Source organism: Pelobates fuscus, chromosome 6 (assembly GCF_036172605.1).
Source record: "Pelobates fuscus isolate aPelFus1 chromosome 6, aPelFus1.pri, whole genome shotgun sequence".
NCBI lineage: Eukaryota > Metazoa > Chordata > Amphibia > Anura > Pelobatidae > Pelobates > Pelobates fuscus.
Window position 1 is genome coordinate 268,831,933 of NC_086322.1, and position 22,889 is coordinate 268,854,821.

The 22,889-nt window shown below is 40.9% G+C and overlaps 1 protein-coding gene across 1 annotated transcript; it reads right to left on the reverse strand.

Moving 5' to 3' along the window:
- Nucleotides 1–5,947: 5,947 nt before the first annotated feature.
- LOC134565811 (BPI fold-containing family C protein-like) lies at nucleotides 5,948–22,091 on the reverse strand. The gene is made up of 16 exons (XM_063425467.1): nucleotides 22,030–22,091; nucleotides 21,756–21,890; nucleotides 19,685–19,796; nucleotides 19,272–19,400; nucleotides 15,038–15,193; nucleotides 12,482–12,545; nucleotides 12,338–12,398; nucleotides 11,806–11,897; nucleotides 11,231–11,407; nucleotides 10,858–10,905; nucleotides 10,577–10,747; nucleotides 8,786–8,871; nucleotides 7,815–7,848; nucleotides 7,656–7,719; nucleotides 7,492–7,559; nucleotides 5,948–6,332 (listed from the first exon to the last, which is right to left on the reverse strand). Exons 2-16 carry the CDS (start codon nucleotides 21,865–21,867, stop codon nucleotides 6,276–6,278), a joined length of 1,431 nt encoding a protein of 476 aa, XP_063281537.1. The 5' UTR covers nucleotides 21,868–21,890; nucleotides 22,030–22,091; the 3' UTR covers nucleotides 5,948–6,275.
- Between the last annotated feature and the right edge of the window lie 798 nt (nucleotides 22,092–22,889).

Genomic DNA, 22,889 nt, shown 5'->3' on the forward strand with positions numbered 1-22,889 from the left:
GTATTGGATGTTTTGCGCTTGGGAAGTGTTTAGCCGCAGGTACATCTTACTGTTGATCTCGATAGGCTGTTCGGATGCTTGATCGATGGTTTCTCATCCGTTCTCTAAGAGGAAGGTCGGTTTTGCCCACATATGTCAATCCGCATGGGCATTGTAGTTTTTAAACTACATAGTCAGTAGTACAAGTAAGTCTATGTCTTATGGTGTACCTATTTCCGGTTGCAAGGTTGCAAGCTTGCAGGTGACGCACCCCAGGCATCTGTAGCAGCCTAAACTCTGAAAGGATTTGGAAGTAGAATAACAGTGGATCTAATCAGTTTTGACCAAGAGGTCTCTAAGGTTTTTGCCTTTTTGGTTCACCATTATCGGTGGTTCTCGGAATTGCTTTGGTAGCGAGTCATCATTGTTTAGGACTCTCCAGCTTTTAGAGATACTCTGTTGGAGGTTTCGTGAACTAGTGGTGTAAGTGGTTGGGAAAATAAGTCTATTCTAATTTTTAGTGTTGGTTCTTGGTTCTTCATAGCACTTGTCAAGTGCTTTTTGTAATACCATCTTCTTATAGACTCTCTTGCGGAACATATTCCACATCTCGCCAATCTGGATGGTCGCATTTTGTGAGTTATTCCTCAATACTCTAAGAATTGGAAATATGGCACCGAAGTCTTCAGATGTCGTGGATGGAAGCTGTTGGCTTGAAGAAGAGTGTTTCTATCTGTAGGTTTTGTATACAGTGTATATGCCAATCGTTGAGCATCTTTATATATCCTTATATCAAGGAAATCGACATGTGTCGTGCTTGTACTCATCGTCAGGCGTACTGGTGTGTCCAAGGTATTGATGTATTGTAACATATCAGTTGCAGACTCTATGGTGCCTTCCCAAAGCATTAGGATATCGTTGATGTATCGAAGATAAAATAATATGTTTTCTTTGTAGGGTTCCAACAGATGTTCTTGTTCAAATATATACATGTATCCATTGGCGTACATAGGGGCCATCGCTGCACCCATAGATGTTCCTGCCACTTGTCTATACCATTTGGCCTCAAATCGGAAGTAGTTATTAGTGAGTACCCCTTCCAATAGTTCCAATATAAATTCGATTGGAGGGCCCATATATACTCTTGAATTGGTAAGTACTGTGCGCATTGCTTCAATTCCAGTCCTATGTGGAATAATTGTATATAAGCTCTTTACATCACAAGTGAGTAAGTATCTGTGTCAGTATCTGGTAGTGTGATATCCTTGAGAAGAGAGAGCAAGCTAGGTGTGTCCTTGACACATATAGGGAGTTGTTCTATGGTTGCTTTGAATAGAAAAGCTTGCTATTTAGCAATAGGTTCCAGAAGACCACCTATAGCTGATACAATGGGTTTTCTGGGAGGTTGTATTGGATCCTTGTGGATTTTTGGAAGGGTATAAATCACCGGTGTTCTAGGGTGTTTTTGGTTGAGGTACACACACCCACGTTCATTCAATAGCAGACACACACACACACAATAGCAGGCACACACACCCACGTTCATTCAATAGCAGACACACACACACAAGCGCTCTCACTAGCAGGTACACACAAGCTCTCTCACTAGCAGACACACACACACACACACACACACACAAGCTCACTATCTAGCAGGAACACACACAAGTCCACTCACTTGCAGGCACACACACACACTCTCTCACTAGCAGACATGGTCTAGATATTCTATGGCCACCCTTTACTTTTCCCTGCGAACGAGTCCTTGGCACAATGCCACACCTACAATGGAACAGATATGATGATATGCTTCTAAAACCTCATTTTAGTGGGGTCTGGTTATATGCAGTGGAGAATCTAAGGTGTTTCAATACAATCTGACAGAATTCATGAGCGGCACACAAACACACGCTAACTCACTAGTAGGCACACACACACACACACAAGCTCATTCACTAGCAGGCACACAAACACACACACACACATAAGCTCACTCACTAGCAAGCACACACACACACACACACACATACACAAGCTGTCTCACTAGCAGGCACACACACAAGCTCTCTCACTAGCAGGCACAAACACACACACACACACACACACACACACTCTCACTAGCAGGCACAAAAACACATACACACAAGCTCACTCACTAGCAGACACACACACACACACACACACAAGCTCTCTCACTAGCAGGTGTCCACACACACACACACACACACACACAAAATCTCTCTCACTAGAAGGCACACACACACACACACACACACAAGCTCACTCACTAGCAGGCACACACACATTCACTCAATAGCAGGCACACACACACACACATTCTCTCACTAGCAGACACACACACACAAGCTCTATTACTAGCACACACACAAGCTCTAATACTAGCACACACACACACACACACAAGCTCGCTCACTAGCAGGCACACACACATGCTCTCACTAGCAGGCACACACACACACACAAGCAATCTCACTAGCAGGCACACACACACACACACACAAGCTCTCTCACTAGCAGACACACACACAAGCTCACTATCTAGCACACACACACACACACAAAGTTCACTCACTAGCAGACACACACACACACACACACACACACACTCTCACTAGCAGGCACAAAAACACATACACACAAGCTCACTCACTAGCAGACACACACACACACACACACACACACAAGCTCTCTCACTAGCAGGTGTCCACACACACACACACACACACAACATCTCTCTCACTAGAAGGCACACACACACACACACACAAGCTCACTCACTAGCAGGCACACACACATTCACTCAATAGCAGGCACACACACACACACATTCTCTCACTAGCAGACACACACACACAAGCTCTATTACTAGCACACACACAAGCTCTAATACTAGCACACACACACACACACACAAGCTCGCTCACTAGCAGGCACACACACATGCTCTCACTAGCAGGCACACACACACACACAAGCAATCTCACTAGCAGGCACACACACACACACACACACACACAAGCTCTCTCACTAGCAGTCACACACACAAGCTCACTATCTAGCACACACACACACACACACAAAGTTCACTCACTAGCAGACACACACACACACACACACACGTTCACTCATTTGCAGGCACACACACACACACACTCTCTCACTAGCAGACATGGTCTAGATATTCTATGGCCACTCTTTACTTTTTCCTGCGAACGAGTCCTTGGCACAATGCCACACCTACAATGGAACAATTATGATGATATGCTTCTAAAACATCGTTTTAGAGGGGTCAGGTTATATGCAGTGGAGAATCTCAGGCTTTATCAAACTGTTTCAATACAATCTGACAGAATTCATGAGCGGCACACATACACAAGCTCTATCACTAGCAGGCACACACACAAGCTTACTCACTAGCAGGCACACACACACACACACACAAGCTCACTCACTAGCAGGCACACATACATACACAAGCTCACTTACTAGCAGGCACACACACAAGATAACTCACTAGCAGGCACACACAAACACACGCTCACTCACTAGCAGGCACATATACACACACAAGCTCACTCACAAGCAGACACACACACAAGGTCACTCACTAGCAGACACACACACACACACATGCTCACTCACTAGTAGGTACACACACACACACACACACAAGCTCTCTCACTAGCAGGCGCCCACACACACACACACACACACAAAATCTATCTCACTAGAAGGCACACACACCCACAAGCTCACTCACTAGCAGGCTCACACACACGTTCACTCAATAGCAGGCACACACACACACATTCTCTCACTAGCAGACACACACACACACACAAGCTCTATTACTAGCACACAAACACACACACACACAAGCTCACTCACTAGCAGGCACACACACACACATGATCTCACTAGCAGACACACACACAAGCGCTCTCACTAGCAGGTTCACACACACGCTTTCTCACTAGCAGGCACACACACACACGCTCACTATCTAGCAGGAACACACACAAGTTCACTCACTTGCAGGCACACACAAACACACACACACACACTATCTCACTAGCAGACATGGTCTAGATATTCTATGGCCACTCTTTACTTTTTCCTGCGAACGAGTCCTTGGCACAATGCCACACCTACAATGGAACAGATATGATGATATGCTTCTAAAACCTCGTTTTAGAGGGGTCTGGTTATATGCAGTGGAGAATCTCAGGCTTTATCAAACTGTTTCAATACAATCTGACAGAATTCATGAGCGGCACACATACACAAGCTCTATCACTAGCAGGCACACACACAAGCTTACTCACTAGCAGGCACACACACACACACACAAGCTCACTCGCTAGCAGGCACACATACACACACAAGCTCACTTACTAGCAGGCACACACAAGATAACTCACTAGCAGACAAACACACGCATGCTCACTCACTAGTAGGCACACACACACACACACACACACATACAAACAAGCTCACTCACTAGCAGGCACACAAACACACACACACAAGCTCACTCACTAGCAGACACACACACACATGCACAAGCTCTCTCACTAGCAGGCACACACACACAAGCTCTCTCACTAGCAGGCACAGACACACACATGCTCTCACTAGCAGGCATAAAAACACATACACATAAGCTCACTCACTAGCAGGCACATGCACAAGGTGACTCACTAGCCGGCGCACACACACAAGCTTACTCACTAGCAGGCACACACACAAGCTCACTCACTAGCAGGCACAAAAACACACACATAAGCTCACTCACTAGCAGGCACACACACACAGAATCTCTCTCACTAGCAGGCACACACAAGCTCTCACTAGCAGGCACACACACACATGTTCACTCAATAGCAGGCACACACACACACACAAGCTCACTCACTAGCAGGCACACAGACACACATGCTCTCACTAGCAGACACACACACACATACACACACACAATCTCTCTCACTAGCAGGCACACACACGTTCACTCAATAGCAGGCACACACACACACGCTCACTCACTAGCAGACACACACACACATGCTCTCACTAGCACACACACACACACACACAAGCTCACTCACTAGCAGGCACACACACACATGCTCTCACTAGCAGGCACACACACACACAAGCTCACTATCTAGCAGACACACACAAACAACAAAGTTCACTCACTAGCAGGCACACACACACACACACACACACACACAAGTTCACTCACTTGCAGGCACACACACACGCGCACTAGCAGACATGGTCTAGATATTCTATGGTCACCCTTTACTTTTCCCTGCGAACGAGTCCTTGGCACAATGCCACACCTACAATGGAACAGATATGATAATACAACCTCATTTAAGAGGGGTCTGGTTATATACAGTGGAGAATCTCAGGCTTTATCAAACTGTTTCAATACAATCTGACAGAATTCATGAGCGGCATACATACACAAGCTCTCTCACTAGCAGGCTCACACACACAAGCTCACTCACAAACAGGCACAGACACACACACACGCTCTCTCACTAGCAGGCACACACACACACTGACTCACTAGCAGGCACACACAAGGTGACTCACTAGCAGGCACACACACACGCAATCTCACTCACTATTAGGCGTGCACACACACACAATCTCTCTCACTAGCAGGCACACATACACACAAGCTCCCTCCTTAACAGGCACACACACAATCTCACTCACTAGCAGGCACACACACACACACACACAAGCTCACTATCTAGAAGGAACACACACACGTTCACTCACTTGCAGGCGCACACACACACACACAAACTCTCTCTCACTAGCAGACATGGTCTAGATATTATATGGCCACCCTTTACTTTTCCCTGTGAATGAGTAATTGGGACAGTGCCACACCTACAATAAAATTGACAAAAACACATCATAGAGAATATTCTTGAAAGCTTTTATTTTAATATGTATTGTTTGTTCAGTAAAAACCCATTACCATATACTGCAACACATCTATTATTTTTACATTTTTAATCTGTTGAAATATTTTTTACACCATATGTCTCACAAATATTAATTAACATAAATACTGTAACTTAATATTAAAAAATGCTACAAAATATTTCATTTGGATTTGAGTGTTTTATAGTGTATCTATAGTGTTCATGGCTTTCTGTTGATGCACACAATGTTTTTCTTATATTAGATTCCTGTACAAATCCTTCTGAAAGCTGTTTGTTGAAAATTTGAGGGCATTAAATTCTTCGCCATCAAAAAATGTTTTTCACAGATTCAAAGATCAGATCCGAGTTCAGCACCAAAAAACCCTAGTGACAAAAATAAAACATAAACATAAACATAAATATGTTACATGAAATAATAATGCTCTCTTCTTACAGTAACTGTGTGTTTTCAATACCATGGATTAAAACCTAAACAATATATAACCATAATTAATATGTTTTTTTTATAATTTGTCACAATCATATTTTATTCAGTTTAATCTTTGGATTGCTCAACTTGTTTTTAACTTATTCATGATTGTCACCTTATGGTGAATACAGTTTCATATATATACATATTGTGCTAGCCACATTACTTGCATATGCATAGATCAAGAGTTATTTTTTTATTTAGTAGAGATGTCTACAGGGAAAACATTTTTTTAGTTCCATTTCAATTTGTTAATTCTTTTAATTTCGGTTCATCCAAAATTCAGAAAATATCAATTCAGACTAACTGAATTCAATCCAAAAGATGTTTTTGTTTCATTTTTGAAATTCTAATGCCCATTATTCCCTTAGAAGAATGAATAAAGGGGACAATCGATTTTGAACTAAACTATTATTTAGACCTTCTGAAAACTGTATCTTGACATCAATGGGCACATGTCAACTACTAATAGTGGGATACTTCAATTGGAAAAGGAAGACATAATTCTCTGGTGAGGAAATCTAACTAAGACTCACGAGAGAAAATAGAAAAGAAGGGGCCATTGGATAAAAGAATGAATATTCCCCACTTCTTCCACCCAATGTGTCACCTGCCCTTTCCTCCACCCTATGGCATGTGATGTTGAGGGTAATGGTTTATTCTTGGCTAAGGAATCCCCTAGCCCAATAGAGGACAGATTATGCTCAGTTGTCTGGTACCTAGAGCAACGAACTATGGAATAATCAGTCCACTGATTTAAAGAAAACAATAATCTACATCACATTCCAGGTGGAAAAACATTCCCGTCCCTGCTCCTTTATTTTAGGATGGGACATTATTTGTATTTGGGCCAGAGAGCTTGGGACACTCTTTCTCTACCCTTGTTCGTACAAAAGGATGGACATTATTAAGCAAGACATTTTAGAGTATAGGCCCTGCTATTCCTAAAAATGAAGAATGTTAGGTTAATGCCTGATTTTCCTCATTGGAAATCCAAATTGTTTTACCTACCTAATATAGATTTTGTGTGGACCAAATGGTAACAATTCTCACCTGTTTAATGTCTGAAGACGTATTGTTCACTAAATGAAATGGAATATTCCATCCAACCTTTAGTTTCTCTGAAGGGGGCAAAAACAGAACGTGAGATTAACAGTAACAGCAGAAGTTGGATATATTTATAGATATATGTGTATATGTGGTTTTACAGTACTTACCATTTATCAGTGTTATTAAGTCCTCTTCAAAAATCTTCTTAATGTCTTCTTCTCTATGTTTGTCCTAAAATAGAGTGGGATTCTTAGAATCAAGATTCTAACTTATTGAAGAATATATATATAAAAAAAAAACATATCTGGACCCCTAGCCCCACTTACCTCTGACTCAATCTGTTCCAGTTTTAAATCAAATCTGCAAGAATACAAACACTGGTTAGGTGTATTGGGGAAAAAAAGTATTATGTAATATATAGATTATTGTAGTAATGGATATTCATCCTTCTTTTTCCTCAGGCCCAATTTAACTTACATCCCTGCAACTAAGAATCTTCATTTGAACACGGTTTGACCTACATGATATAGGTGTGGGAATGTAATACCAGATGTAGTGAACGAACAACTTGATATAGTTCTAGAAGCACATTGTGATAACTGGGAGGAATTTTTAATGCAGACTATGCATCCACATTGTGATTCTTTCTTTATAGACACACTGGTACAAAACCTTCTCCACCATTGTTTACAGAAAGAGATAAGTAAAGAGTAAACATAGATAGCCATCACAAGATCTAATCTACCATCCAGCTCTCCCACATGAGGTGATGGAATCCTTTGCATCTGGAAACTGGGACTGTTACTGGCATCATTGCTCAGTGCATTGACATCTGGATGGAGTGACAAGCTTGCTGGAGGAATGTGACTGATAACACAATGCATGAGTTGAATTTGTCATAACAGAGAGCAGGAGGAGGGTTCTCCTGCTCACCATAACTCAGTCTTAAACATAGACCTCTATTCCATTGTCATAGACGTCTATGATGAGAATTAATAGTCGGGTGTAGAAGGGAGCACACTTTTAAACAGTTTTACTTGAATTGAATGCATTTCAAATGTATAAAATTTAGAAATGAAGCTGTTATTATTATTGTTAAAATAAAATAATCTGCTGGAGAACATGTAAAATAAAGAAGGGTGATTTTTTTTTTATAAAGAGTCACTTGTAAACATCTGAATGGTATACCTAAACCTTCACCATTACAACACATATATATTTTTATTTGCAAGGTTTTATTTTCATTATTGAGATGTCTACCAAGTGATAATAGCTTTAAAATACAGTATGATCTCACCTGTTTAGACTTACAGATCCGGTGAGGTTCTGTCCAGACTTGTGATTACTGTCTGATAAAGATAACTTTGCACTGACGCTGATATCCTGCATTGAATAGGAAAACATGAATAAGAGCACAAATGCATTCTGTTATGTTACCTATTGATGTAGGATGCCCAGAAATCTTGGTGGGCAGACCTTTATAGAGCCTACTTCAAACCATACAATTTTGTGGAGCGTAAAAAAAAGTTACACTGCTGATGGGAGATTGTAAGAGTGATTCTGAGAGGGTTATTATGTTTACTTATCCCTATATTCAACAAATATATAGTTGTGTGGTGTCAAAAATTAAATTAACTGTAGAAATCCACACTTCTTTATCCTGAAGTGACTACTTACATATTTGCTCCCTGTCAGCCATTGTTAAAAAAATAAATAAAAATAAAATATTCTTTGCACCTGGCAGTCAGCATAGAGAGAGCATAAAAATAAAAGGAAAAATAAAAAAAGAAAATGTCTATTTCCCCTTTCCACTTGCAGTGTGAACTACTGTAACACTATTGTATGTAAATAGAGATGTTGGAGGTATAAACACATATGCTGTTTTCAATAAAGGTTGTTGTTGTTTTTAACCTTTAACAACATACTTTGAACTTCGAACATACTGATATATGCAATGTCACACAAAGCAACCCTTGACAGGAAGTTAATGTGGTGGGACCACTGGAGGTCAGTGAATAGCTTTTTCCTCTTATGTGTATTTTCCCCATCCTTTTCCCATCCTATTGTGTGCAATACCTGCTCCCCGTTGACGCATGCTCTCCCCTGGGCATCTGCTAGTTCGTATAGATGAACGCCATCTAGGGAGAGCATTCGTGAACTGCTTCCCCCTGTTCAGTTCCCGAACGATGGCTTCCCCATTGCCCCTTAGAATGTTCACACCAATCAATAAGAACGCTAACAACTCGCAACATAGTGTGAAACCGCAAAGGAAGTAATTAATGAGTGCTTCCCCAGGGTGGCCGCCGTTCGTATAGACAAACACCAACCGAAAGGAGACCCTTCCCTTGAGTGGTTTCACACAGGAACCCTGTGAATGGAGGCTGTTCATGACAGATACTATTATGAGGTTGGTGTGGGCATCCTTTGGGGACTATGGCTGGTTTGGCAGGCTTTTTATGCCTGGGAGACAAAGGGACAACGACCCCCACTACCTCTACTGTGATTTGGCTCCCAGGCATAAAGGATCTTGGGAAGAAGACCCGCTGTCACTGGAAGTCAGGGACCCTGTATTTGGGTGGGGAAAACAGGGGACAAAGGAACTGGAGTTTCTGTGCCACACTAGGACCCCTGGGAGAAGGCACTGTTGTTGTGTGTTCACCCCTTGCATTGGGGTTTTGCATAAAAGCAGAGTGTGACAAATAAAGTGTTGTTGTACCTCCAGAACTGTGTGTCATCCAGTTACTGGGGGGGGGGAATTAGTCTCTTTACATTCTACATGGTTCCTGATCGGCTGAAGGAAGGAAACTAGCGTAGGTAACCGGTCAGGTTATCACGTGATCCGCTACAGTTAATTTCTCCGAAAGTCATATAGAAATTATCAAAACAGTATGCTGTACATTTTATGCAGAATCAACTCCTTCATGTGTTTTTTTTTTTGTGTTTGTTTTTTGTTTGTACAGAAAAGTGTCATGAAAACACCATCATGATAACTAATTTTAAGGAGATTCATCATCCCCTAAAGATTCATCCCCTACTTGTGAGTTGTCTAAAGAAGATTTCATTCTACCTTTTATGTTTGATAACTTACCATGTGTGCAGTAAAAAGATTTTCTCTTTTGGATTTTTGGAGTAGGACATAAGCATTAAGATACCCAGAAAATCCCACTGTCGCATTGTTTGGTAGCAGAATGACGGTAGGCGCTTTGGAAGCTGATAACGAAACAAACTCTATTTTCGGCTTTGAAAAACGCTGAGAAAGCTGATGGTAACGTATAAAACAAGAGGACAAAAAAGTACATTACTAAAAAATGCCCAACAATTAAGCCCCTCGAACAGCATGTCCATTACACTTTTCACTTTTATACTGACCTCTGTTAATAGACCTGATATCTTTGATTTAATTTTACCGTTAAAATCCTGCAAACAAAATTGGAGAGTATAAGCATGGTAGCATATATCTGTAGCCTCTGTTTTATAGGTGGGTTAAAACTTCCATTTTTGCTTTGTGTGAATTTCAATTATTTTGATTTAAAACATTTATTGTTAATGAAACTTGCCCAAATCATCAGAGAGTGAACCTTCAACTAACTGACTGTTGTACAAATGTATATCTATTTTTATCGTTAACATGGCGACGTTTTGTGTGTTTCACAATTCAATAATGCAAAAAGTAATTTAAGAAAAAGAAGAGGCAAACATTGGCTATGAAATCTGGCCCACCTCTACCCTTGGGAGTACTTACAAAGAGTCTTGACAGGTGAAAGAAAAAGCCACCTCCAGAATAGTAAGCAAGGCTGGCGGAATTCAGTGAGGCTTCTGATATTCCAGCACAGAGCATGGAATCAGCTTTACAATCAAGAGACATGGCTGATGAAGGGACAACAGTGTTGGTCTTGTTTACAGTTGAGTAGAACATAGCCTAGAGAAAATATGCAAGAAAATTAATCATCTCTTTGGTGGCTCTATCCATATTAAGCCTCATCTCTAAGGGAATGATACAGCACATTCATAGGCAGATCTTTTCTTTTTTAAATGTTGTCAGTTGTTAATTTTCTTTCTTTCGTTACAACATCATTTCTACTCTCAACTTGGAAATGCAGAACCGGAGTCCAACATTAGGAATGCTCTGCTGGACCCAGGACTTTGGGGAATTATGTAGTACAGTAAGTTTGGTAAAGAGCAGATAAATAATATCTCATTTAATTTCACCTAGTTTTTACTTTTCATTTTACAAACACTGACTTGGTTTCCCGGTATGACTTGGTTTCCCCAGTGCTACTCTTTGTGTTTTTGCACAATCCACAACGCATACCATACCTTTGAATCTACTTCTGCAAACTGTTCTGTAAATACTGGGTTATTCATAAGAGACATATCCACACCCATAAGGAAATCAATAGAAACATTTACTGCAAAGAAACAAAAAAGAGAAAAAAATGTTTATTTAATAAGCATTAAACATAGATGGTTCAAGAAATGAGCATTGCATAATTACATGTATGTGTATGTGTATGTGTGTGTGTGTGTGTGTGTGTGTGTGTGTGTATAGTGTACTAACATAATTTTAGAATTACAAGCTTCCGGGAGAACCTCAATTTCTCAAGTCTAAACAAAGAGAGGGTTTCCTAAAAGTTTGTCATTCCGATATTCTGTTAGTCCAATAAAAAAGACACAATATATATATCTCCATTTAAAAGTAACAATTCAAATTAAGTCTAGTTTATGCTCTCTGCAAATTTTAAATGAAACCGGAAGTATAAACACGAAGAACGTAATAATGTTTTATGAGCTGAACCCATAAGGTGTGGTTGAAATTATTTCTTTGACAGTTTGCCTTTAAACTACTCACAATTTAAGTTGCTTAGAGATTCATCCCAACGCTGCATCTGTCCTCTCAGCAATGAACACATCTACAACACAAGGAAAGAAGTTTTAGCATACAAAACACCTTTACAATTTTTATCACCATGCCTACCGTAACTTCTTAATTTACCTGCTGGTTAATGTCTTTGCGGATCATCTTCGTCATTGGCTTTTTAACAGCATCGTAAATATAGCTAAAGGCAAAGATATAATTAGTGAGACGCAAAAAGTAAATGAACAACATGTCTCACTTGAAAAGTAATAGTTCACAGCATTTCAATGACAGGAACTCGCTAATCCTAAACCATTTTACCCTAACCACCTCTAAAAGATTTTATACTCCCAATCCCAACCTCCCATTAACCGTACTCTAACATAACTCTAATGCTAACCTAACCGTAGCCCCCCAAAGCATCATTATTAACATTGGTGTTAATTGAGCTCTAATGCTGCCTGGCTCTTAGGAACACCTGGACATTTAAGTATATAACAGAAAGAGCAGCTGCCTAAGATATTGGGGCAATAATTCCAAAGAAGGAGGCAACCCTAGTCAATAGAGGTACAAAACAAAAGAAGGGGACTGGACGCAAAAGAGCATCTTAAGTAAAATATACAGCTTTATTGAAATTAAGTTAAAATCACATCAAGTAGAAAAACACACATACCCCATTCTAAATGCGAAGAGATAAATAAAATAATATATACATGGGGAAGGGATGAGAAGACAACTATATGTCTGGAAAATGAGATCATATTGTAAAATAATAAATAGATTATTTGTTGGTTATCAGCCTCAATTAAAACTGTGAGAGAAAGAATTGGAAAGAGTACATTACTACAGTGTGACACAGCTTGTTTGAAGTGTATACACATTTTAATGTACTTTTGTTTTGCGCTATTCACTATCTATTTTTGATTGTATTTATTATAAGGGTGGGAATATCGTGGTTTATTTCACAGCATTAACTAGCTGCACGTTACTTTAGCGCCAGATATTACACAAGGTATGCACTTTATTTCCTCATAGAGATGCATTGATTTAATGCATCTTTATGAGGAGATGCTGATTGGCCAGGCCTGTTTTTGGATTGTTCTGGCATTGCCCCTGATCTGCCTCCTTAACAGTGTCAACAAATCCAATGCTTTCCTATGTGAAAGCATTGTGATTGGCTCAGACCACCACTTCTGATAATGTCAGTAAAGCATGCAGATCAGGGGTAGAGCAAGCAGCAGCAGACTGATATAAAGTTAAAATGATGCTTTATTTAGGGAAAAAGGGGCAAAGGGGGCTAGATGATGGTCTTAACATTATATTGTTCTTTTATGTGTTCCTGTATGTGTCTATGTGTGTGTGTCTCTACGTATGTACGTGTCTGTATGTATGTGTCTGTAACTGTGTGTTTGTCTGTCGGGGGGAGTAGGTCTTCCCCCCCCAATCCCTCCCTACCCCCCCCCCCCCCGACAGAAACACAGTCACAGACACATACATACAGACAAATACATACATAGATACACACACAGACACATACAAACAGAGAGATACATACAGACACATACATACAGACAGATACATACAGACACATACATACATACACATACACACAGAAAGACTCAAACAGACACATACATACAGACACATACACGCAGACACACATACATACAAACAAACAGACAGACACACAAACACATACAGACAGACAGATACATACAGATGCACAGACACACACACACACACACACACACACACACAAGACACACATACATACAAGGCACACATATATACAAAGACACAGAAATACAGACACACACACACACACACACATACAGACAGACATACACACACACACAGGCAGACACACACATACATACAAAGAAACATCCATACATACACACAGACACATACATACATACATACATAAATACATACAGACAGACATACACACACATACAAAGACACATACATACAAACAGACAGACACACACACATACATACACACCGACACATACAGACATGCAGAGACAGACACACACAGACACATACATACAGATACATACACACACACAAAAACATACACAAACATACAAACAAACACACACACACATATACAAAATGTTTAAGTCACCCTCCTGTTTCTTACCTTTTAGGTGCAGGAGGGTGACTTTCCCTGAGGTCCAGTGGTGGCTTAGGTTGATGGGAGTCAGAGTTCACACTCTGACTCCCTCTTCTTCCTCCCGCGCGGCTCTCTGATAGCTGGGAGGAACAGACCGGGGCAGTAACTTCCTCCAAGCAGTGATCTCATCACAGGGGTACGGTCTCGCTGTTAAAGCGCCGCTGCGCTGACCGGGACCCCTGGAAATCCATGCCCATCAGGTGCCCCTAACAGCATGGGACACCCAATGTGCTCCTTCACGCGCAGGCTTGCCGCGCGGGCCGGGCCGCAAAACATGGAAGCTGTTTCCCCTGGAGTGATGGGACTCGGTCGCAGCAGCGACCCCTATATGTACGCCACTGTGGAAAACATTACGAAAGACAACACAACTAATTCTGGCCTGTCTGCTGTCCATTGATTATTTGGAGTGAATTCCAAATCTGAAAATTATGTTCCCTATCTTGGCATTTAACTAATAACCTGCCAATGCAAATAATAATAATAATAATAATGATAATAATAATGTATGAACTTACTCAACTCCCCCCTCCATTGTGAGATTTACTCCAATAATATCTGACTGGCAGCTAACAGTATATATGGATGGTTTGCTTGATTCGGTGAGTCGCATTCCAAAAACAAAGGTGACTGTCATTTCTGACAGCGTCAGTATAGAAGTACCGCTATCAGTGCTGCAAGAAAAAAGATGTGTGTGATTTATTTCTATTTATATTTTGTCAAAAAATTTAGACAAGTTTTAATTCATCTTTTTCAGTAATTCACCTGAAACATGAATAAACATACCACTAAACATTCACATTGTTAGAAAGACATTTCAAGAGGAAAGACATGTGTTTATACAATTCATTATTAGTCATTTTTGAGTGTGTGGGGTGTGTGTGTGTCAAGGGTCCATCTCTTTGAGGGTGAATAAGAACTGGTTTATTGGAAACAAGGCACTCTTTCAGACTCACAACCTCAACATGGGATCCATGGCTTGAACAACGTAAATCCATCTGGACACCAGCCCTGGTATCTCTGAGTCTTAGAAATAACTAGATCAGTAACCGCTAAGTTAAATATTCCCCAGACATCAGGGCACCATTCCAACTTGCCTCAAAATGTACAAAATAATACTAATAACCCCCACATGTCTAATATCTCCAGTTAGCTCTTCCCCTTTGCGTCCTTTGGTCAAAAGAGCGCTCTTTTTGCACTCATGATGTTGAATCATCACTGGTTAAAATCTTAGGCAGAGTGACCGCTAGAACTCATGGCTTTCATAGTGAGGCTCAGTCACTGTGTGGGTTGGAGTGAAAGCACTCTTTGCGGCTGGGCCTGGTGAAGGACAGGAGGAAAACCAGGGAGTGTGACTTCTGCTCTTAAGTGAGAAATTGGGGTGAATGTCTCTATATAGTGGCAGAACTGTAGTTCTGTAACAGTGTGACCTCAGGCTTGAAGCATGCCTGCTAACACCTTCGGCCACCAGCTGCAATCTAATGCTTCTCATAGAGAAGTAGATTAGAAATAGGCATGCATGGACAAATGCTATGCTCCTCCAATCAAATGCTTTCATTCATTTCTGGAAGAAGAAGCTTGCCTAGTGGCTGTCAGAGGTGAATTTAACCCTGCACCCAGGTGAATTTATTGGTCCTTTAAGCAGCTGTGGGATGGAACTGATGGTTACATATTGGGTGACATGCAAAATTTAGGGCTAGGTGCTGTTTAGGGTTAGGAAGGCTATATGGCATATTTCAGAACAACGGGGAGCATGATAATTGGGAAGGAGGTGGTCAATCTAAGGGAGCTGGCTAGGGACAGATAGTGTTATGTTATGTTAAGGGTTCCAGCCTTGAAGATGTTATGAACTGAACCCCCTATTTCAGTCATCCATGTGCCTTCTGACCGAGAACTATTACCATGAAAATTCCAAGCATTTTGTAGACAACTTATTTTATTTTTGGATTGCTCGTTCAACTATTTGTACATTTTTTTTTTTTTGTAAATCTCTTTTTTATTGAGGCATAAATTTGCGTGGGTACAGAATGTAGAAAGGGAGACAATAAAGTATCAAACAATTCGGGGGTAATACAATGCAAGACATATTATCTCTAAACGGTGTTAGCCTCATTTTATGTGTATAATAATAAAGTTACGTCAGATGGTTATACAGTTGCAGGATATTGAAATACACGTTAAACTTATTAATAGATTAAAGCATGGGTATAAACCCGCTGGAAGGTTACGCCAGGCCTAATGACAGGAGTGTCTCAAGAATCGTTATAAGGATATCTGTCCAAGCCCAAAATCGGTTCAAAATAGATGGTATCAGAGCGACATGCAGGGTGTTAACAGTGGTATTAATACATTAAGCCCTTAGTCTTAAAGAAAAACACGCTTGGTTGGTCTAGTACTTAGGGTCAGCAACCGAGTTAGGGTAAGGGGTGCCTAGATCCGTACAATTTAGGAACATGTTGCGATCAGGTTATCGATTAATAGTAATCTGCATTAAGTTATCAAGATAACGTTTGCATTTATGATAAACAAGTAAAACAGCGTGCAGTGCAAGTTCCTAGTAGGTTAAGATTAATGAATACATTAATAGGCTAGTCTAACTTGTGTACAGTAGCATCGGCTGAATACTACCAACGATCCGCTACGCGGGTGAGTCCTTAAGCTGTTAAGTGACAGGGTGCCAGGTGTGTGCCCAGAGTCTCGTGTTTATCCGTTGCTTGTGATCCGCTGACCCGGATCCCCGCTGTGGTTACTTCTGCTTCCGAGGGCCGCTTGTCTTCCGCCTGAGGCCTTAATAGGCACTCGTGCCTTTTCGCCATTGGACCCATCTTCAGGACCGTGGGCCCAGGGTTCCGCCGGGCCCTAGCTTCTCCCTGGGTGTATGGCAGGCTGTGGGGTGGGGTACCTCCCAGTGAGCGCCCAGCTCAGATGAAGAGAGAGCGGGCTTCTCGGAAGTGGGATTCACATGTGTGATGGTCGTTGGGATCCATACTTCAGGGTATCTCTGGGTGTTTGGGCCTCTACCTGGTAGTGCTCTAGGTGCCAGGGTGGATGGTGGTTGCTCGTCGTCTGTAGTTTGAGAGTGCAGGTCTAGCGCACGTGGTCTCCGCCATCTTGTGTGCGGGTCTCGGGCTGCATGTCGGAGTTTGTACAATGAGCTGGTAAGCGTGGCCCGGCGTGGTTTGGACCGGGATCACCCCCCCGGTCCATAGGGGGGGGAACAGGACCTGGTCCGCCGGCTTTCCTCGCATGTCGGGCTCCATCGGGCAGGATAGCGTTGCGGCGGCCGTCCGCTTCACTCACCGCCAGCATAGGTCCCGCCCGTAGCAGCGGGCCCCATCCTCCGAGGGACTAATACTTCAGGAGCGAGCCTCTCCTCGGCTCAGGCAGCCCATTTACAACGAGGGACGCAGTCTTTGCCGGTGTAAGTCACGATTAGTAGGCTATTTGTGCCTCATTTTGCAGGAGCCGAGCCGTCCTGCGACCGCTCGGCTCGGCGGCCCGGCCCCGCCCCTATTTGTACATTTTTGTGTTGGCATTGTTATTTCACAGTTTTTTTTTTTTCAATAGATTCTGCTTATATTTTGTTATTCATTGAACCCCCTAAGGACGGAGTCAATAGTACATGTATTGATCAAAACAAAACTTTGACAAAACCTGGAATTTTCGCTATATGTCTTTTCAACCATAATTCACCTCTTTCATATTAAGTGCACCCACACTTATTATATATATCATTTTGTTCATGAGAAACAGGGCTTTAATTTTCATATCAAATATTTATATGGGAAACATAATTTAATATGGCATTTTTTTTAAATGTTAATGTCATAATACTGTTAGCTTTTACTACAATAAAATACACTTATTTGGGTTCAGATTTGTCTCACAAATTCAACAGTAGCCCCCATGTACAGGTTTTATGGGGTTTTGGAAAATTACAGGGTCAAATATAGCACTTTCCCTTTTTCAGTTTATGCCCATTACAATGTGCCAGATTAGATATGTTGCCTTTAGACCATGTAGCAGCCAAGGAATGAAAATTACCATCATGATGGCATACCATTTGCAAAAGTAGACAACCCAGGGAATTCCAAATTGGGTTTTCATTGTTTTAATTCTGTATTTGCATAAGAATGACATGCCCACCTCAGCCACTCATTAAAGTTAATAGAGATCATCTGAATTAAATTAACAAGACAACTTTTTTTAATTTACGGGTACACTCCAAGCTCCATAGCAACTACAGTCCACTGTAGTAATTATGGTGCCAGGGGTATCCAGCTGCTATCCCAGAGTAAGTAGTAAAATCATTTAAGAGTTAAGAACTTAACTTGGTCTCACCAGGTGCCTGCGCCATCCTACCTCTTGTAAGGAGCTTTCGGTTATCTCCACTGAGCTAAGCTCTGATATGCAGGGCTGTGCTCTTGGGCTGAGCACTCTCAGCCAACGAGCACAACCCTGCATGGCTGACTGGACACAATAAGTGGTCAAACTGGTATCAGATGACTTACTCTGGTAGGTCCCCCGGAATTTCTTGCACCATAACCACAGGCTTAAGTGGTTATGGTGCTTGGAGCATTCCTTTAATAGCATTTGATGCTCTCTTATGTCGCCCAATACACATTTCTGACCAACTAAATATTTTAGAACAATGATTCATACGAACCCTTTTTTATTTTATTTTTTGGAGTGAGGGGGGGGGGGGGGGTTGCAAATGGTTAATCTTCTCTTGTTATGCTTGGTAATACTTACATCAACCAGCCAGTTACTTCCCAATTACTATTGAGTGTTGCACGTCCACCTTGAATAGAAATCTGTATGCCCGTCCCAGGCACAAAAGTTGAGGAGATGCTTGAGTATTTAAAATCCACAATTCGTGTACTGGAATAAAACAATAACAATAAAATGTTTTAATTAGTACAAAATAATCCAAAGAACGGAAAATCATTTTATCAAACTCAATTAAGAACAATCAAGGTTATTCACTAAAGTGGGAATTTTAGTGAATTCAATGTGAATTTCACATTTCAGGTCAAAGTAGCCAAACTGAAAGCATGGCTGACGGATACTTTTTCCAAATGCTGACAATTTACCCTCAATAGGAATTGTGGGACATGGAAATTAAACTAAATACTCAATCAGCATCACCTTTTTACACTACTTACTCTGTAAATCCATAATTCATTGAATCCTCTCCCATGGTTACACTTCCATTGATGGCAGGGATTGCCGTCGCTTTTAACTGTGAGATCAGACTATGCATTCCATATTCCACTCCTTAAAATAAAAGATATAACATATTAATAAAAGTATTCAGTAGCAAAGCTGGGGGGGGGGGAGTGGTGCTATTTTTAGCACTTTGCGCAGCTCTTTCGTCTCCCAGCTACTTTGTGTGTCTCTTTCGTGTGTTTTCCCCCTTCCTTGACCCCTCTGTGTGTTTCTTCCCACTCAATACTTTACTGGATCTCTCCCCCCCAGCCTCCCTGTGTGTCTCTTCCCCAGCCCTTCTGTGTGTCTCGTTGTGCCCCTAGCACCTCTGTGTGTCTTTTTCTCCTACCCAGGCCCCTCTATATGTCTCTTCACCCCAGCACAATTGTGGGTCTCTTTCTCCTCCCCGGCCCATTTGTGTGTCTCTTTGATCCCACAACCACTCTATGTGACTTTCTCCTCCAGCCCTCTGTGTGTCTCTCCCCCAGCCCTCTGTGCACCTCTCCCCCCTAAGCCCTCTCTGTGCCTCTCTCCGCCGCAGCCCTCTATGTGCCTTTTTCCCCTCTGAGCCCTCTGTATGCCTCTCTCCATTAGCCCTCTGTGTGCCTCTCCCCCAGGACTCTGTGTGACTTTAACCACTTCAGCACCGAAGGTAAGTAGAGTACTAGGGAGGGGGGCACTGTAAGAACTTATAGTGCCAGGAAAACGGGTTTGTTTTCCTGGCACTATAGAATCCCTTTAATTTCAGAAGCCAGCCTGCGAGCCTCGATAGTAAATATCATTAATCTTTAAACTAACTTCCAAGCCAAACTGAATTCATCAGCAGTGCTGATATTTATGCTCTTTAATATGAGTCTATTATGGTTTTCAATGAATAACTCCATAATTTATACATAAAATTATAAAGCAATAAAATATGACATGAGTACAGCTCCAAAAAATGGATCTAGTAAGACTACACATTTTCTCCTTTTTTTTTTTTTTTTTTTTAAAGATTGAAAAATAAATAAATACATCTATTAAGGAAAATTAGCATCACTTTTCTTTTCTGACACGCCTGTGCTATCAGGGTGTGTGTGCATGTCAATAATAATGACCTCTGCATGAACTAAAATATCTTATCCAGTGTCTCATCATTAGTTTCTAAGGATACAGAGGACCAAATGATCCAATATGCCTGTAAACAGGTGCTTATGCAATAAACTGCTAATCATCAATTCCTACTTCAGTGAATAAACAGTGTGAAACAGGAGTTGACAACCTTCGGCACTCCAGGGGTTATGGGCTACAATTCCCCTGGTGCTTCATCAGCATTATGGCTGTAAGAACATTAGGTTCAGATGTTGTCCACAACATCTGCAGTGCCAAAGGATGCCTCCACTGGGGTAGAATAAGGAAACTGATTGATTTCTGTTGTACTGAAGCAAACAAAGCCAATCTATAAAAACATAGTTAAATCACCATGTCAAATTCTTTGGACCACAGTTCACCCCTGACATGTCCAGATACGTAACAGATGTATCACTTGTTAAAGGGGATCTGTCAAGTCCCAGGATTTCTAATATACTGTTTCTATATCCATCTATTTAACAAATATGTGTATGTGAAATGTGGAAAATTCAATTACATTTAGAAATCTACACCTCTTTATCCTGCAACTGAGAACCTCCATCTAAGCTCATTGTCAATCATTGCTATACGATTGGTCATTTGCACCTGGCAGTCAGCATAGAGTAAGCATACGGAGAAGAAATTAAATTGTATTTACTAACTCATAAAAATGTTAAAGAAAACTGAACATCTCATGAAAAAGTTAACACGTTTTATGGGTGATATTTAATGGAACACATTTCAGAGAAGTGAAAATTCCTTTTTAAAATGTGAAATATAAATATTTTTCTAGCAGAGAATACATATCAATTGTTTTATCAATAATTTCAGAATGTACATTCCTTAACAAGCAGAAACTAAAATCTTGAAAAATATTTACTCAGTACAAAGATTTAACTCAACAAAGTTAAAACTTACCCTTATCCAAGCCCTTTTTAGTCATCTTGACTTTCAACCCAGGATTATCTGCTGAACACAGACTGAGCAGCACCAAAAAGATAGATGTGATGGACCCAAAGTACTGCATCATGGCAAATGACTATATATATTTTGCTAGGAAGAAAAGAATTATGGAACAATAGTGTTATACAGGTGATGAGAATTTACATGCTGATAAGTATCAATGCCCTTCCAGAGGTTAAACAGAAGCTGATTGATAAAATAGTATAGACATGTTCTTTGATTGAAATACCTGTCTTGGCTCCTCTTCCAATCTCGGCACTAAATGAATGCAGCCACTTCTTTTCTACACAAGTCAATGACAATAGGCTAATTAAAGGCTATTATTAAAATGACGAATCTGGTTCTTCCTCTTTGCATTTGGGTGTGAAGTGAGGGTGGATCAGTCTATACATGTGACAATATTTCAGAAGTGATGCGACTGATTTACCTTAAAAGACAGGCTTGGCCCTAGAAGAGCTTTTTGTGGGTCCACTGGACCCATACAGCACTTTGGAGCGAAGTACAATTTTACTGCCCTAGAAAGTGGTCACAGATTATTTCTCTTTTTTTTTTTTTCAAAATATTTTTTCTTTATATCACACTTCCAAACTCACATTCAATAAGAAAAGATACAGAAGATAATAGTTATAAAGAGCAGAGCTGTGTAGACCTAAAAAATTATCTAAACAAGTAGGTGATCACAGTCTTCAATATCTCTGTGATAGGTGCATAAACATCTACATGATATAAAATATGTGAAAAGTAATTGTGAACTGTGAAACATGAATCTGATGTTAAAGGAACGCCTCAAGCACCATAGCACGATGTAGTCATTATGGTTCCTGGGGTGCCTTGATGCTTCTTGTCTCCATTGTAAGTTCCTTAGTCTGTTATCAAGCCTTAACAGTAAAGGCAGAGAGCAGAACCGGTATACCCCAAACCATTCTAAATTACTTTACCTTATTACAATCCAAGCAGCATAACCAGTATAGCTTGTATTATCCCTGTAAAAAAAAAAAAAAAGGTTCAAGACTTTTTTTATTTTTCTTATTGTATTCTTCAGAGTGATACATCTATGTGTGCATGGGGAGGACATGAGGCCTTGGTTTG